The sequence below is a fragment of the Cyprinodon variegatus genome, unplaced genomic scaffold, assembly GCF_000732505.1.
Source record: "Cyprinodon variegatus isolate N-32 unplaced genomic scaffold, C_variegatus-1.0 Scaffold10, whole genome shotgun sequence".
Taxonomy (NCBI): Eukaryota; Metazoa; Chordata; class Actinopteri; order Cyprinodontiformes; family Cyprinodontidae; genus Cyprinodon; species Cyprinodon variegatus.
In genome coordinates, this window is record NW_015150463.1 from 2758817 (window position 1) to 2776208 (window position 17392).

At 37.6% G+C, this 17392-nt stretch overlaps 1 protein-coding gene across 1 annotated transcript in view; it reads right to left on the reverse strand.

Moving 5' to 3' along the window:
* LOC107087616 overlaps positions 1-17392 on the reverse strand; it is an 80959-nt gene that overhangs the window by 55479 nt on the left and 8088 nt on the right. The window contains exons 10-31 of the mRNA XM_015379293.1: positions 14868-15060; positions 14607-14743; positions 14112-14336; positions 13797-13938; positions 13573-13696; positions 13026-13217; positions 12784-12921; positions 11158-11340; positions 10849-11043; positions 10577-10725; positions 10320-10488; positions 10111-10245; positions 8961-9113; positions 7357-7558; positions 6806-6946; positions 6496-6681; positions 6202-6273; positions 4949-5075; positions 4735-4868; positions 4107-4304; positions 3770-3919; positions 3091-3270 (exon numbers count right to left, since the gene is read on the reverse strand). Coding sequence (XP_015234779.1) covers positions 3091-3270; positions 3770-3919; positions 4107-4304; positions 4735-4868; positions 4949-5075; positions 6202-6273; positions 6496-6681; positions 6806-6946; positions 7357-7558; positions 8961-9113; positions 10111-10245; positions 10320-10488; positions 10577-10725; positions 10849-11043; positions 11158-11340; positions 12784-12921; positions 13026-13217; positions 13573-13696; positions 13797-13938; positions 14112-14336; positions 14607-14743; positions 14868-15060 — 3525 coding nt within the window. The remainder of the gene's footprint in view (positions 1-3090; positions 3271-3769; positions 3920-4106; positions 4305-4734; positions 4869-4948; positions 5076-6201; positions 6274-6495; positions 6682-6805; positions 6947-7356; positions 7559-8960; positions 9114-10110; positions 10246-10319; positions 10489-10576; positions 10726-10848; positions 11044-11157; positions 11341-12783; positions 12922-13025; positions 13218-13572; positions 13697-13796; positions 13939-14111; positions 14337-14606; positions 14744-14867; positions 15061-17392) is intronic.

The window sequence follows — 17392 nt, forward strand, 5'->3', positions numbered from 1 at the left end:
CCAGCCGGTGAACAATACCTCCTTAACGACCAACCCTTAACAACCATAGACAGGTTTCAGGTATTACAGGAGAGAATCCCCCCCCCTTAATGGCAATCCCCCCTTTAACGATCGACCCCTAGAATCATAGACAGGTACAGATATTACAGGCTAACGATGGAACTAAACGACCCATTCATCAGTTACCATTGCATGTTTCCAAGCAATACAAGGCCTTGTCCATATAAGACTCAAACTCACTGCTGATCCAGACATTTGAATTGAGAAAGCTGTAGCTGTAGCTGTACTTGCCAAATCAAATATGTGTTAAGAAACAACTGATAAAGCTTTGGATAAGTTGGGGGATGTTTTGTCATTACATCATAATTTCTACGAACTACTGCAGCTCATTGGTTTTCCAAAATTTTTATACCTTATCCAGGTAAGTGTAACTAATATTTCCAAGTACAACCATAGTAACAGAAGGTTAAGAGTGACTTAAGTTAGAAGTGAAAAAGATTTTTAGTAGTTTAATTTCAAATAATGAAAACGACCAGAAAGCTCTAAAGGAGCTAATTTACGGTAACTGTGCATTCCAGAGAGGTACAAACATTCAAGCTCCAGATTTAGACAGGAAATATCCTTCAGTAGTAAAATAACAATTCTCAGTAATTCCACTATTTAAATCGAATTAGGACAATTTATTTAAGAAAACTTTTTCTTTCACACATATTGTGTATTATATCGAAGTGAACATGTTGATTTAATACTTAAATGCATAAAACACAAAGAAATACACAGCTGTTATTTAGTAATGCAGTAGCTAGGATGTCCACAGGAATATAGAGTATGTCCTGGATTATTTTTTTCTTTTTATTTTGTGACTAGATATTTATTAAATTGGGGTGAGCAGCATTATCAGATGCCCATTCTGATTTCGGAGGTATTAACGTAACCTAGCAATTGTTTCATAGCTATTTACTTAAATATCACAGCCATTGTTACTATTTTCAATGAGAGGGGAAAAAAACTGAAATCAGTGTCTTTAAACAACAACCATATTTGCACCTTAAGTACCACTATGATAGTACCAGCTCCGTCATAGTGTATCATGCAAAATAAAATCTCTTAATACAGTCTTAGAACTCTTAGTTACATGGCAGAAACTAAAATGTTGAACAAACTCTGTGACTGTTGAGAAAATAGAAACCCCAGCATATCTAGATATTGAGCCATTGCACAAAAGGAGCACAATCCACTAATGTAGATAATATAATATTGCTCAAATATTTTGTTTCTTAGCACTGTCTTATGACAATAACAACCATCAAGTTGAAACCATTGAAATTCTAAATTACTCAGATTGTGATATATATGGTTTTACTGTTAACCAATAAGGGGAGGGACAAGTGGTTCATCATCTAAAGATCAGAAGTCAAACAAAGATACATAACAAAAGCAAAGGTTTGTTACTGCTGTAACCTTCTGGGGTATCATCTAATTTTAAGTTGAATAAGAGGATTAGAGAAAGTTTTTCACAATTTATTAAAATTTAAAATCCCTTCTGGAAGTCATGCTATTCCAGAGTGAGAGAGAGCATCAAACTATTAATTAGTGCTTTGCTCAAGAATTGATGATGTAAAGTATGTTGGTGCATTTATGCATGAGGTTATGGCTTGATGCCACCACCAAGAAGGCATTGCTGAATCGGATTTATCCATGCTTAGGAGCACCAAATGAAGGGATTTATGCAAATTACTTGACATAAAGGTTACAAGAGAAAGGGAGTTCCAGCTCAAATAGCTGAACAACACATTTCTGTACTTAAAAGTTTAAAGTACCCTATAAAGTACTGTCTGCAAACAACAAAATATGTCTTAAACACCATAACAAAAAACAAATAATTCTACATTTATGTCTTATATGTAACACTCTCTTGTAAAAATCCTTCAAGAAAACAAGGAACACAGTTTAGTTACAGAAATAGAATCCTAAAAGGATTTTTACTTGTGTAACCAGCCATTTGGATGATTAAAGACAAAGCTTAAAAACAGCATGCAAAAGGAAGCTAAGTATGCAGCTTTGCCAGAGCTGTGTGTAAAATTGGCCTGCCTGGAGTCCAAAGCTGCTACCAAAGGAAAGCACTTTGGAGGGAAAAACAACAAAGGGTGTCTTGCACTGCTGAGCAGTTGGAGCACTACAGTACCTCAAGGAACATTTCTCTAAGATTTTCTGCTAAAACTAAAGATCAGGGTGCTGTTAAAAAGGAGGCAATTCAACACTGCATCTGATCACTTCCTGATTTACTTTACCATACCAAGGGAATATAGAGGCTGCTAAAACAAGATTATTAAAGTGATACCAGGTAAGTCTTTCACAATAGCATTGCAGCGACTTGCAGAACCATTTATACCATTTTATTTTTACTGTTTTTATTACATAATTACAAAACTGAATGTTTTTACTGAGATTTTGTGTCATTTACCAACACAAAGTCATACATATTTGGAATTCCTTGAATACAAGGAATGCATCAGGTGTGCCACACATTTCGAATCATCCCCTTCCACTTTAATGCCTCTAAAGAAAAAACTGTGAAACAGCTGCCCTCTGAAGTTCCCTAGTTTGAAAAGAGAGAAGCTACTGCATTAAGGGTCAGAGCTGAACCCTAAAAAAAATACTGCAGAGCTACAACTACAAACCTATCAGGACATTCCCTTCCAGATAAAGGCACAGACAGCAACATGTGGAAGAAGGTAATCAAGAAAGAAATCACCTTTTGGGGGAACCTTTTGGTGCCAAAAAGGCAGCTGGTGGAAGATGATGGGAAGATAAACTAAAAATAATAATGTAAACCTCCATATGGCTGTACAAGACTGAATAATACAGGTGGGGTTCAACTTGTCTGCAGGGCCTAAACATATACAGCCAGTGCTAAAACTAAACTTTGAAAACCATCTGTGCTTTGAGAGCCATACTTCCATGAAAATGCACATAAGTTCAAGGCTGCAAATGATAAGATGGGGAAAAAACTTTCAGGAAGGAAACTTTGCAAAACACCATGACAACTATTTAGCACAAGCTGTTATGGTGATAAGAAAATCTTAATACCTGATTTATTACAAAAGGTTCCCGATGGACAAGGTATAGGCTCAGAGCTTCCCAGAGGACAATAAAAGCCCTCTTGACAGCGCCCACCTGTGGAGGTAGCTGGGCACAGACAGTTGGCGTTTGTGTAATTATCAAGGTCAAAGGGCTGAGAGTTCCATGCTGCTGACACACAGAACCAACCTGAGAGGAACAAAAAAACACAAATGACAAATCAGACATCAGGTGAAACATTTCTCAGCACGAGTTAAAACCAGAAATTCAGCCGTGCTGCTATTATTGCAGGGCAAAAATAGCAACACAGTGCAAGGTGAAAGGGATGAGTCACAGTCGAGGAAAGAGATGACTTAATAAACCAGACAGGCGTAGTTTGATTTCCAAAATGAGGGATGTGGGTAACATATGACTGAGGAAAGGACCATTTGCCTCTGCATCTTTGTGCATTAATAAATGATATGCAAAGAATTATTCAAGAACTTTTGTTGCTGCTGAAATTCTTTCCTCTGCTGTGATGTTTCACGCTTCATGCACAGCTTTTGTTCTCTTCTTTAGTCGTACAAGCTTCTGCAGACTGGTTTGCCTTCCCCAGAAGCCAAAACAGGATGGCATGGAGGACAAAGCCCTGATACTCAGAAACTAGACTATCTGCTTGGAAGAAATGAACAAAGATACCATTACTCACCAGCCTTGCATTTTCCAGACACTTTGGTAAGCCGTTCCTTCTCACAGTAGTGTCCTGGTGGACAAGGTAGGCAGCTGTCCAGACTCTGAGTCATAGGCTCTGGGTTGTAGTATCCACGAGGACAAGGAAACTGGGTGGCATACTTAGTTCCTTTACACATAATGTATTGCATATTTTAAATAAAAGAAAAAGAAAAAAAAACATTTGTATATTCAAAATCCAACAAAGCTGAGAGAACAGGTTTACTGAAGTGGACGTTATAAATCAGCTAAAAATAGTTCAGCCTTCTACTCCTGCAGTTTTTCAAGATGACTGAGAGCATTTTAGATGACAGTACCATCAGGACAGTAGAACCCAGGGGGACAGGGGAAGTTGGTGAAGTTGTCAGTCTTCTCCGGACAGTAATATCCTGCTGGGCATCGGAAACATGCTGGCTGACCTGTGAGGTTGTTGTAGGTTCCAGCTGGGCAGGCCACTGGGCTGAAGCTTCCAGAGGGGCAATAATGACTAGTTGGGCAAAGTCCTCCTTCAGACCCTGAAGAAGGAGATTTAATTGAATGTGATAGAAGGATGAAGAAAACAATCACTGCTTTTAGCCTTTAATGCGGTGAATCTAAATACAATGCAGTAATCACCTGTTCTGGCGAGCAGCCTCATAAATTTGAGCTTCCTGTATTTACCAACCCTTGTTTCACCCCTAAATGAAGCTCATTCAAGAGATCATGTATTTAATTTCATGCCAAAAGTACTATTATTGTTTTTTATTGTGTTTGTGTCCTTTCAGTTGCAACAGGGATTATCAAAGCCAGTCATTTAGCTTCCTGACAGACTTGGCAAATGTTTTACTCCCTAATTCCCCTCTTGGTCCAACCAGAATTTGAAGTTCAGAGCTGATAAAACTGCCTTTTTCAAACATAAATATATCTCCCAACTAAGATAAACACATCAATATTCCTACTTCTGACCTGTGCTAGTTGTGTCTCCACCTGGACAATAGGACCCTGCCTGACACAGACCAGATGGAGTAGTTAGTCCTGCAGTGCCACAGTATTGACCTCCTGGACACAGACTGCAGCCAGAGGCTTCTGTCAAGTAAAGCCTGCAAGCAGAGGAAACGCCAACAGCATTAGTGTAAATCGTCTGAAAAATAATGAGTTTAAAACTTTAGACCAATAAAACCTGTCAGAGTAAGTCCCGGGTGGACAGGGCAGAGGGACACTGGTGCCCTCAGGACAGTAGCTGCCTTGCGGACATGCTCCTCCGATACCGGTGCTGAAGTTGCCGTCTGGGTTCTCTGAGTCTACACCTTGTAAATATGAGCATTTTAGAGAAGTTTACTCAGTAGAAATACTTATGCATCATATTGTGTTTAGAGCAGCAAGTGTTGTGTTTTTTTTTTAGCAATAAGACTGAGCATGTGATTATAAATGTGTGAAAGTAACAGAACATTTTTTCACATTTGTTAGTTTTGATCTGTAACTTCAAAATATGAAATATGTTTTCACGAGAGATGTTAAAACAAAGCAGCACATTTGTGTTGTGTAAGATTTTTTTTTTATTTCGTCAATTTGTACTCAATCTCTCTAATAAAATTTTAGAACAAATATTTACCATCAAAAGTCACCCAATTACCAACTAAGATAGGCTAAGCTATTTTCACTTCTGCAAACTTAACAAGATAAACAGCTAGATAAACAACTACAGTAGATGTCAAGAGGCCCAATTTGGAGGAGATGCATAGATTTGCAACTTGGGTGAGAAAATCTTTCTATTTATTTTATTTTGGTTATTTACTCCTTACATTTGGTCTTTGAAAAAACAACACTAAGAAAGTCCTGTCTGCCACAAGCTGTGTAGGAAACATATTAAACATGTGGCAGAAGTACCTCTACTTAGATGATTCCAGAATTGAACTTTTTTGCCCTACAGTGCATTCGAAATGACTGGAAAAGCAACTGTGAAAATCATCATGTACACACCATCCCTACAGTGATGGCAGCATCATTTTGTGGAGGCTTTTCCGGCAATGACAGGAAAGAGTTTTTAAACTGATGCCTTAAACAGTTTGCAGATATCAAAAAGATATGAGACCTTGGTAGAGGTTCACCTCATTCAAGTTAACAATTTTCATCATAGAGATAGAGTTACAGAGCCATTAATAAGATTAAATGCCCTTGTTCCAGAATTGCTCATTCACTTTCCAGATGCAAATCCAAACAAAAACCTGTGACAAGACTTGAAATAGTCTATTCACATTCATCCAGTATGAATGAGCGCCAGCTATTTTGATGCTTAAAAAGATGCGGGTCAAACCTTTCAGATTTTAAAACACTTGAATCATCTTCCTTTCATTTTATGCAAAAGTATATAGTACAGTGAAATTTTTCAGTGTACTATACACTAATTTTTTGAGGCACCATATGTTTTTTTACCTGCTAAGCAGTAGTATCCAGGCTGACAGAGTCCAGTAGGTTCAAACAGCCCCCAATCATCACAGTAGGAACCTACAGAAAATATTGCTAAATGCATGAAAAGTCCTCTTAACAAACTCTCATTACAATATAATACTTTTGTAATTCTTGAATTACAATAAAAAAATAAAAATTATTGCTCTTTATTTTTATAAGTTCAAGCTTTAATTAAGTTCCATTTTAGCAGCAAATTGTATGTGCTTAATAATGAAATGTTGAAAGGGAAAGCTAAAAACTATGGGACAACACTCCCACCTGCTGGACAAATGAGGCACTGTTCCACTTGACGAAGACCAAGCTGAGGGCTGTAGGTACCAGGAGGGCAGGGCAAGATGCCTTCCACTCCCCCACCAAGACAATAGTGACCTGCTGGACAGAGCTGGACATCCTCTCCAGACAGACAGTATGTCCCAGATGGACATTCTACGCACACCTCTGCTCCTATATTCACAAAAACAAATAAAGTGGTCAAACAAAGCTGAGTTTTAATACAATACTTCTTTTTTAAAAAGAATATATAGCCGCTGTATTTTAAAATTTTTTTATTGATGAATATGTAATTTACCTGAACTGTTTGAGTATGTCCCATCAGGGCATGGGATTGGAAAAGCTGAAGCTAAGGGACAATAGTGTCCAGTCGGACATATGTCCCCTGTCAACCCATCAAAAGGCTTTGAAAACTTTGCTCCTCCTGAGCAGAAATAACCTGAATTGATAGAAAAAAGTCACAAAAATCATGACAAGACTGGTCTCAATATTTCAAGCGAATTCATTTTTTGTTTAAAATTTTTCATAAATAACACTATAATGGTTTGTTCACATTTTGTTAATCATTTTAACAAGTTCAAAAACAGTTCAAAACTGTAGAAAACATTATTGATTTGATCCCTTTCTTTATCGAAACCAGGGGTAAGAACCTATGAACATGTGTTGCTATTGTGAGGTAAAATTATTGTTGCTGAATACATACTTCTAAACCTGCTCTATTAAAACAAAATGAATAAATTGTAAAATAAACAACTGGTTGAACATGAGTTAAATTCTGAAAGGACATCAATTAAAAAGTGCAAGCCATCTTGGATGGAAACTGGTATTCATTGATGGAAAGAGGAATACCAGGGTCACATATTCCAGACGGCTGACTGAGCCCAGTGCTGTTGCAGTAGAATCCAGGTGGGCAGGGCCAACAGGAGGACAGGTTCTGGCCTCCGACTGAGATTCTCCAGGTCCCTATAGGACAGGGGTGCTGCTGTGGATACTTGGTTCCCCGTGGACAGAAGTAGCCGGCAGGACACACGTCACCAGTGGCTACAGCTATCTGAAGGAGTAATAAATAAAAATAAAATAGCAATTTCTCAAAAAACTTTCAGAGCACAAAACCGAAGTGGATTGGTTGTTCGTACATCCTCCAAAATCTAAACTAAGTCATTTTTAATATCAAAGCACATCAGAGTTTGATCTCCATTTTTTATTAAAGTATGAGATGTGGACATTTAATGTTGGATCCTGTCACTCATTTCCTTCGCAATATCAGCAGCTTTTTCAAATGAAGGCCTGCAGAGCAACATGATCTGTGGATTTGTATGTATGTTAGCAACAGGAAAATAAATGCAGAGATGTGTAAGATGTGGTGAAGATTTGGGGCAGCTATGTGCAACTTGATAAGGTCCTTAAAGAAGGACGTTTCTGCCTCTTATTTATTCCGTTTCTTCTTATTTTCACTCCCCCCAACTTGCTCCCTCCCTTGCTGACAAATCATCTCACTTTGGCAAAACTGAATTACAATTGAAATCGTTAACAAGCACACATGGTATTTTATTCACTTCAAGGAATAAACCGAATAAACTTAAGACATCGATACATTTTAAGAATGTCCTTAATGTAAACTTATAGTGCGTTTCAAGCCATCACATTTTTACAAAGCAAACGTGTGCAAATGAAATGGAATTCTGGAATTAGCATTGTTACAATTAAAATAATATAATTAAATATTATGCACCTAAAATAAGAGACTACCTTTGTTTTTGTTTTCTTATTTTAAATGTAAATTGTCTTATTCCATTGGCAAAGCGTCTCACTTATGTACTCATTCAAGGAAAAAAGTCCCTTATTTTCAGGAAAAAAAGACTGATTTACATTTTTTGCAGTGTACTGGAAAAAATTGAAATCTAGATAAGTCAATTTTTCCTTAAAATAAGTGCATCGTTCTTGAACTGAGGAGATAAAAGAGACAAGTACGAGACAATTTACATGTTTAATAAGAAAAAAAAAACTATTGCATTGTCCTATTTCAAATGCATTAAATCTAATAATCTTATTTTAAGAGTAAAAATACTCATTCCACTGGCAAATAATCTTATTCACCTACTCAAACTAAGGGTAAATACACTTAATTTAAGAATATTTTACTTATTTCTAGATCGTATTTCCAGTGTGTATACATTGTCATATTACAACTGTAAACCATAATATATGTTTTTGGGTTTTAATGATAGACAAACACAATGTAGTAAATAAACAGGAAGAGGAGGACAAGCACTGCATGATTTTTGAGATGTGAAACAAATAAATACTAGGATTAAATTATCCAAAGTTGGCACTCCAGTTTTTTTTTATTATTGGCTGACATCTGAAAGTCAAAAGAGTTCTTAAGGTTTTTCATATGATGTGAATTAAAAGCTTGAGTCTAAACAGTTTTAAATATTCTTATCAGGACTTACTGGGGAACTTGAGGTGGCTCCAGAAGTGCAATAGTGACCTGGGTCACAGAGACCTTGTGGTTTGGAGAGGCCAGCTCTGCTACAGAACAAACCTGCCTCACATGGTCGACAATGCTTCACATCTCCACCACTTAGCTGGTCAGAGTAGGTGCCCTAAAAAAACAGATGAATCACTTTTCATCTGCATAAGCAGCATTCATAATGAAAAATATAATAGATATTTGTACGCTTGATACCATACATGCATCAAAATTCAAAACTAGCTTTTATTCCTAGCGATGCAGATAAAACTAAGATTTGTATCTTTGGTTATTGCAAATTCGACATAAGTTGACGCTACAGCATATAACAGTATTAGACAGAGTTATAACAGAGGTAATGGAAGTGTAGGACGCTTGGTGCAGATCTCACATATATTCTCACATTCCTGGTTTGTGTGTGAAAGCAGAGAGAAATGTACATTGATCCACTTCACAAAACACAACCAAGTCTATGTTTTTGTTTGCACCAGGACCCCGTGACCAAAATTACCTCATTAACCTGAGCTGTGCCAAATTCAGGTCCCACTTTATAGTTCTTATGTAAAATCAAACACATATGTAATAATTTAAATGCTCACAGGTTATTGCACATTAATATTAAATGAAAGATATAGTTGGGGGGGGAAAAAGGCTGATGAGTAAACATTACATTGGGCTAAAATTTTGATGGTTAATATATTTTAGGAAAGTATCATAATCAAGAGAAATTTCTTAAACCAGCCTAAATCCTAAAGTCTGTTAATTTCTCACCATTGATTGCTGCAAGGGCTCTTATTTTTTTTTTTGTAACAACTGCGCTTAGAAGACAGCAATACGCTTAGCAACAGGGTCAACCACACCTCCTCACTAAGTTAAGCATTTCTGTCTTTGCCAGGAATTTTTAGTCCAAATCAGAGCTCTCTGATGGGACTATGTTAATATTTGTGAATACAGGTTCAGATTTGTAAAGGCTCTAAGCAGGTTAAAGGTCTATTAAGGGTTCCAATTTCCACTTACCGTATGCAAACAAAAGCATTTCTTACTGTTAGGTGAGAAGGAAAATGTCTTCACTTCTGTTAAGAAGGATACATTAAAGAAAGGGGGAGACGAAAAAACATGGAGATACTGACTGAAGGGCATGGCCGGGGAGTTGAGGAACCAGGAGGGCAGTAGTGTCCTGCGGGGCAGACTGATGGTTGGGATAGGCCTGTTTGATTGCACAGCCTTCCTTCCTGACACGCCACACAAGAACTTGCAGCTCGGCTCTGCAGAGATGTTTTTTGAGACGAGTTAAGCAGTGCCAGAGTTTAAAATGATACAGGTATGTATTACTTTCTACCGGCTGAAAAGTGCCTAGAGGACACGGCTCTGGCTTCGCTGCTCCCTCCAAGGAATAAAAACCTTCTTTTACTTCATTCTGTACTGGTGAAGAAGATCCCCCAGTACAGTAGAAACCAGGAAAACAAGGTCCTGAGGGTGAGGTATTGTTGGAACCTAAGCAATAAAACCTGAGATAGAAAGAGTCAGGAAGTGATTCTGATTAAAATCATATATTTTCTACATATTAGAAATAGGGGTTAGCATGAGGTGAATTACCCAGGTGGACAGCTAATACATTCTTCAGGGCTGCTGAGGCCACTACTGTTGCTGAAAGTGCCAGACGGACAGGGGAGGGGAGAGGTTGAAGCCTGAGGACAGTAACCTCCGGGGGGACATAAACCTCCTGTTGGTCCATCAACTGGAGTCTTAGAAGAGAAAAAAAGGGCTCAGATACATGAGTTGAAAATGTCTCTTTAATTAGTTAAGCTTTGAAATATGTATCCTGATATTTCTAAAAAAAAACGTTCACAGAAATAGTATCAACTCACTGCGGACTTGGCTCCCACTCTGCAGTAGAAACGCTCCTTGCAGCTTCCAGAAGGCTCTGTTAGTCCAAAACCAGTACAATACTGGCCACCACCACATGGGGTGCACTCTAAGACATCACTGAGGGAAAAATGTGAGCTGTAGGTTCCCTCAGGGCAAGGCCTGGGAGTAGAAGAGCCATCTGGACAGTAAAACCCCTGAAATGAGTGATGAAAAAAAAGGAAAACTGGTTTTAGTTTTGTTTATTTTTTATATAATTAGAAAAAAAAAAACTGTAAATTCCAGGAACATAAATGTTCTGTTTGTCCCACCTGAGGACAAGGTATAGGCGAATCAGTGCCTATTTTGTTGCAGAAATGTCCAGATGGACACAAAACGCAGGCCTCTCCAGTGTGACCAAATGTGTTGTTCCTGAACCTGCCGACCTGACAGGGGTAGGTGTGGGGATGGCCGGTCCCTGGCGGACAATAGTGGCCATCGGGACATGGCTCTGTCTTAAATTTAAGAATATACATTAACCGTTATTTTTTTTTTCCAAAGGTATTGTATGTGTAGAACGCTGGTAAAGATGTGCAAAAAGACATAGATTCCAAGATGATTCAAAGTTTTCTATCTAAGAAAAACCAGTGGATTGCATCAACTAATTGACTCAAAGGTAATCCCTCACACTAAGCATACTTGTAGCGACAGTGGAGAGGAAAAAAAAAACCTTTTAACAAAACAAAACCTTCAGCAGAACCAGACTCAGTGTGAGCGGCTGACTGGGGTTAAAAGAGACAGAAGCAGACGTACAGAAAGAAGCAGAGATACAAAAGGCAACTGTCAACCAGCTCCACAGACAGCCCTGTCCAGGAAACACACATCCCAGCAGTTGAGCTCCAAGCAAGTCGCCACATCAGAGAATGAAAGAGAGCACATCTAGCCAGTCAACAGAACTACTCTGAAAAGCAGGCCGAGCTCGAACATCTACAAACAGTGGTGTTGATGGCAGCAGCACAGCTGATATTTCTCTCCAAGCTGGTGTGACAGCCAAACAAGAACAGACCAGATGAAGCTACTATGAGAAAAAAACAGAGAGAGCACAGTGGTAGACATTGAACTTAGTCAGAATAGAGTTAGAATGAGGCAGAATACTGAAAAAGGGGTCCCTATGTCCTCCAGCAGTCTAGGTCTATAGCAGCATAACTATAGAGATAGCACAGGATAACCTGAGCCACTCTAACTATAAGCTTTATGAAAATATATTGTGTGTTACTAAGTATCTATAGGAAAAGAAAAACAAAACCCAAAAAATATTTTAGCATTTCTAGTTGCATGTTTGATTTGTGTTTGACCTTTAATTATTTTTTAACCTATTCCTGTTTGCAGTAGCGGTTCCAGGAATTTTTTTTATAGGTGTAGCCAAGCAGGCACCATTGTTCACTGAGGGCATACCCTAAACCAATAGGTGCTGAAACCAGTTCAGGATTAAACTATGCTGATCAAAACAAACCAACAGGAAAATTAATGCGCACAAAATCTATATTTTTTCCAACAAAATCCATTAAGACAAACCAATTAAGACCATTGCTGATAAAACTACTCACATATTTATAACTTGGTGCAGTTTAACAAAATGTTTGATTCTACATAATATGTACATTAAATGTATAGAGCAGTTTTTTATCTTTAAAAACAAAGAAGAAGACAAGTGCCTTACTGAAGAAACAAACTCTACCCTATAAAACATAAAAAGTATTTCTAAAAAGAGCATGACTTCTGTATTATTCCTCTTTATTTGTATCATATTGTTTTCATTAATTTGTTTCTAATTTGTCAAGTGTGATATTTGGCTTCTGCAGTCAAAGAATACATTAATAAAAGGTGTTTGTTTTACACATCTTTACCAAACAGACTTATATATTTAATCATTATTACTGTTTTTTTTTTTTTCTTACAGGCTTGGTGATTGGCTGCTCCTGAGGCAGCTGGGTGTAACAATACTTCCCCTCGGGACACTGAACACACTGGGATACATCACGCAGACCAGGAGACGCACTGTATGTCCCATTAGGGCACGGGATGGGGTTAGGGTCCTGTGCAATCAAATTTGCAGGTTTCTTGATAAAAGTTTATGTATACTTTTATTAATACTAACAGCAGCTTCATCATTTACCCATAATACCCACATATTACTCACAATGCCTCCACCAGGGCAGTAGAAACCTCGAGGACATAGCGTGGCTGATCTCTGAGGGTCTCTGGCCAAACCCTGTGAGCAAAGGAAACCAGGTGGGCAAACCATGACACTCAGCATGGCCTCCTCGCTTGTGGTCTCATTACTGCAGTAGTGACCCTGTAGGCATGGAGAGCACTCCACAGAGCCTTCATCCTACACACAAGACAATGAGAAAAAACTTTCAGTGAGTCAAAGTGAAAGAGATTAAAATGCCCACCGATAACTTAAGAAAAAGAAAGAATTGGAAAATTCTATAGCATAAAGATTGCCTCAAATTAAGAGATAAAATTATGACATATTATAACATAACACTTTACTATTCCTCCTGCTGGCATTTACAGATGTACACAGTAGATGAGTAATAAGACGAATGCATGTGGGTGGTAAATGTAATCTAAAAATAGGACAATCAAAACCATTTCAGGAGTGATGGGAATCTACTAGTGATGCTTTCAACCAGTGATTTTAGTGGCAGAGTCAAACAGGATTGTGTTTAATGGGGTCTTACAGAGTAGCTGCCAGCTCCACAGACTCTGGGGTAGATAGTGGCTGAGTGGGGACAAAAATAGCCAGCAGGGCAAGGAGAGCAGTCTTCCAGCCTTCGACCTCCTTTCAGGCGGCGGAATGAAGAGCTGAGAGGAAATGTGGAAATAATTTACTGAATTAAAAGTGGTAGACGCTTTAATCTTTTCTTTAGATGAACATCTTCTATCTGATATTCAGCTTACGTACGGAGGGCAAGGGGACGGTTTGGAGGTTCCCATTTGACAGAAGGAGCCTTCGGGACAAATCAAGCAGTCCTCTATGTATCTGTTGCCCATTTGAATGCTGTAAGTGCCTGGGGGACAAGGATACTGGAAGCCATATGCTGTCCCTGAGAAGGCAACATCACCATAATTTGAATACATGACTGATGACTACAGCACAAATGGAAGATTTTAAAAAGTATAGAATAAGAGATTTAAACATTAAATACTGTTGAATTGTCCTTTATCTTGAGTAAAGAGCTTTAATTACTGCCAATGCTTTCTACTTGTTATGGTTTACCTTCAGGACAGTAGTGTCCAGAGTTACATCGGCCTGATGGAGCTGCAGACCCTGCCAAGCAGTACCAACCTCGAGGGCAGGGCTGGCACTCTGTTTCAGCCTCCAGTCCACTCTGACTGCTCCATGTCCCTACAGGACACTTGTACTGCGTAGGAAACATTGTCCCAGGGGGACAATAGTGGCCAGCAAAACAAAGAAGAGGTGGTCTTTGGATGCCGCCTGTTCCTAATAATATGGCAGAATTGTAAAAAGTCAATATAAATATTCCTGCAGATGCATGACATACAATGATAATTAAATCCTTTTGAAATATATATATATAAATATTTGTGTTTTATGGAGTTTTTTAAATTTTCAGGTTTAAAACCACAATAAATTATGCATAACAGTGAAAAAAGGTGTATAATAATCCTGAAATCAATTTTTTTTATATATATGTTTACTTCTTCTGTTATAAATCTATTAAAATTGCTAAACAGATCAAAAAATGTGAACCTCTTAGACAGGCGTATCGAGCCGGACACAGCTGACATTGTGATTGGTCTGTCAGATTGATGCGATTGCTAAATGTTCCTGGTGGGCAGGCATTGGCAGGTGCATTAGGCTTCGATGAACCAGGAGGGCACACAAACCTATGAAGAGAGATAAATTCCTTAGAACTGATCATACTATTCATATCTACAGGACCAAACCTTTGAGTATACAGAAGAATTCTAGATGGAAAAAGATTTTCACGCCTCTGAACAGGCTCTTTACCCAGGCATGCAGTCTACATCAGGAGCCCGTAAGGCTATCTGTGTGCAGGCTTTTCCAGCGTAGCATTCCCTGCAATCAGCCACCTCATCCTGCCCCTCTAAGGGGTTGAAGGACCCTGGCGGACAGGGCACCTGGTCACTTGTCCCCTCTGGACAGTAGAAACCAGCTGGACACTTAAGACAATCCTTCACACCTGCAGAGAAAGTTAGAATGCTGAAATCAATACAGGTCTGTGGCTTCCATACTGAAATATCTATTACATAAACCTCCTTCATTGGTTGTCAGTTTTTTCTCATCCCTCATTTTGTCAGTAACTGACTCACTGCACAGCTTTTTTTCTTTTTAGTTAGTTTGTTTCTGTTTGCCCTCTTTAGCATTTATCGACTGCATTTTCTCCTCTGGATATTGTTAATTCTCATGGGATTCAGAAATTATTAATTCAGAAATTTATGTAATCAGTCTTTTTGCCTCATAGATTTGAATCGTGTAAAATTATCTTGGTGAGTGTTTGTAAAATGGTAGGGCATGAAAGTTAAGATTTAAATATAAAAATATGCAAATTCTTGCATAAATGCTTCAGATGTTTAAAAACGCAAAAAACAATTTAAATTGTTTTTATTTTAAAAGCAAAACCTGGTTACTGTTTATAAGAACTTTATGTAGTTTATGAATATCTTAATAATTAAGGTATTTTTCTGATTTGATTTTGTTCAAGAATGGATCCGCTTAAGAGAAACTGTAATTATTATTAATAAAAACAGTCTTTTGGTCAAGTCTATGCATACACCCCCACAAGATACACTTTGATAATTCACACATCTCCAGTAATATTTTAGTACAGCTCATTTAAATTTGTTGATTTTCTGCTACAGACCTGAATTCTAAATTTAGTCAACAAATTATCCAAGAAGAGATCAGTATCATTCTAGAAGTTTAATTTCACCCTTTTTTCCTAAATAATTTTATAAAAGGTCATTTAAATACCTAATTATGTCCAAACAGTCACCTGATTTTAAAAAGAAATCAGCTGGGAAGTTCACCTGTGTCTTAATACCAGTAAGACCAAAGAGATGGTGATCGATTTCAGGAGAAGGCCCCCACCTCACTTCCCTTGGAACATCCAGGGGCAGGACATATAAACAGTGGAGAGTTTTAAATACCTGGGTGTTCATGTCAATAACAAACTGATCTGGACTCATAACTCCGACGCCTAATACCCTGATAAATATCCATCTATATAAATACCCACATAAACACCCTGTGCAACTGCCCTAAGGATTCCACTGTAAAAAAAAAATGTATAAATAAACTGTCTTCTTCTTCTTCTTTTTTTTTTAATGGCGGTTGGCAAACAACTTATAGGGGCATTACCGCCACCTTCCAGAATGGAGTATGGATCAGACAAACTATTATATTCTCCCTAAAATAGCCGTTCTTCTTAGAAAATTAAAAATACTCCCAAAAACTACATCCCCAGATGACCTTTGAAACAATTCCCTTATATCTAGTTTACTTTTATTCCTGTCTAACTCTCTACACAACATCTCTCTTTCCTGAGCATATTTATTGCATTCTAAAAAAAATATGTTGGATAATTTCTAATTTCCCACAAATACAACACCCTGTATTATGCTTATTCATTATTTTAAGAGACTTTCCAACTGCAATTATTAGCAATAGATTGAGAAACTAAAGTCAGATCAATAGCCGATTCCTTACCTCTTACCAAGTCTACCCGAGTACCTACCCCGTTATTTAAAACTACCAATTCTTTTTCTTCAATGTTCTCTTCTAAAATTCCTCCATTATAATCATCTTGATCTCCCCATAAAGTGCTATGTGCATTGAAGTCCCCACACCAAACTATTTTCCCTCACCAGTGTTCTAATATTGTTTCAAATTTTATCTTTTCTATTTTAAAGATTCTATTAAGGATTGTAATAATTTACAATTTTAAGATTCCCTTCATTTGTCCAAATTTCTACTGCAATAAATTCTAAATCTGATATTATTTGGAGCTGAATGAATTTAACTTTTCCTTTTATAAATATGGCACATCCTCCTCCATTCCCACTTGTTCTATCTTTACGTAATATTGAGTAACCATGAATACTAAACTGTAATGATGGCTTGAGCCATGTTTCCTGAATGCATATTATATCTGTTTTTTTATTTAAATTTTTAATGAAGCCTTTAAATTCCTGACCATTTGCTAATAAACTGCGAGTGTCCCATTGTAATATTAGAGTTATGTAATGATTTGAGAGGCCTCATTTTCCAGAGATCCTTCCCCATGCCTGAGCTCATCATGAATTTTTTCCCAAGACAAGTTTTTGACACTAAAAAACTTTGTAGCTGCCTTAACTATAATTTTTATTTTTTCAGTTTTAGTTTTTGCTTGCTCTGAACAGTTTATGATGTATGCAACTTTTCTAATGTAACATTACACTGATTATTGTCTGCCATCCTTTTCCTTTCATAATTTATTTTCTGATCACTACCATTCTTTTTAACTTCTTTCCCTG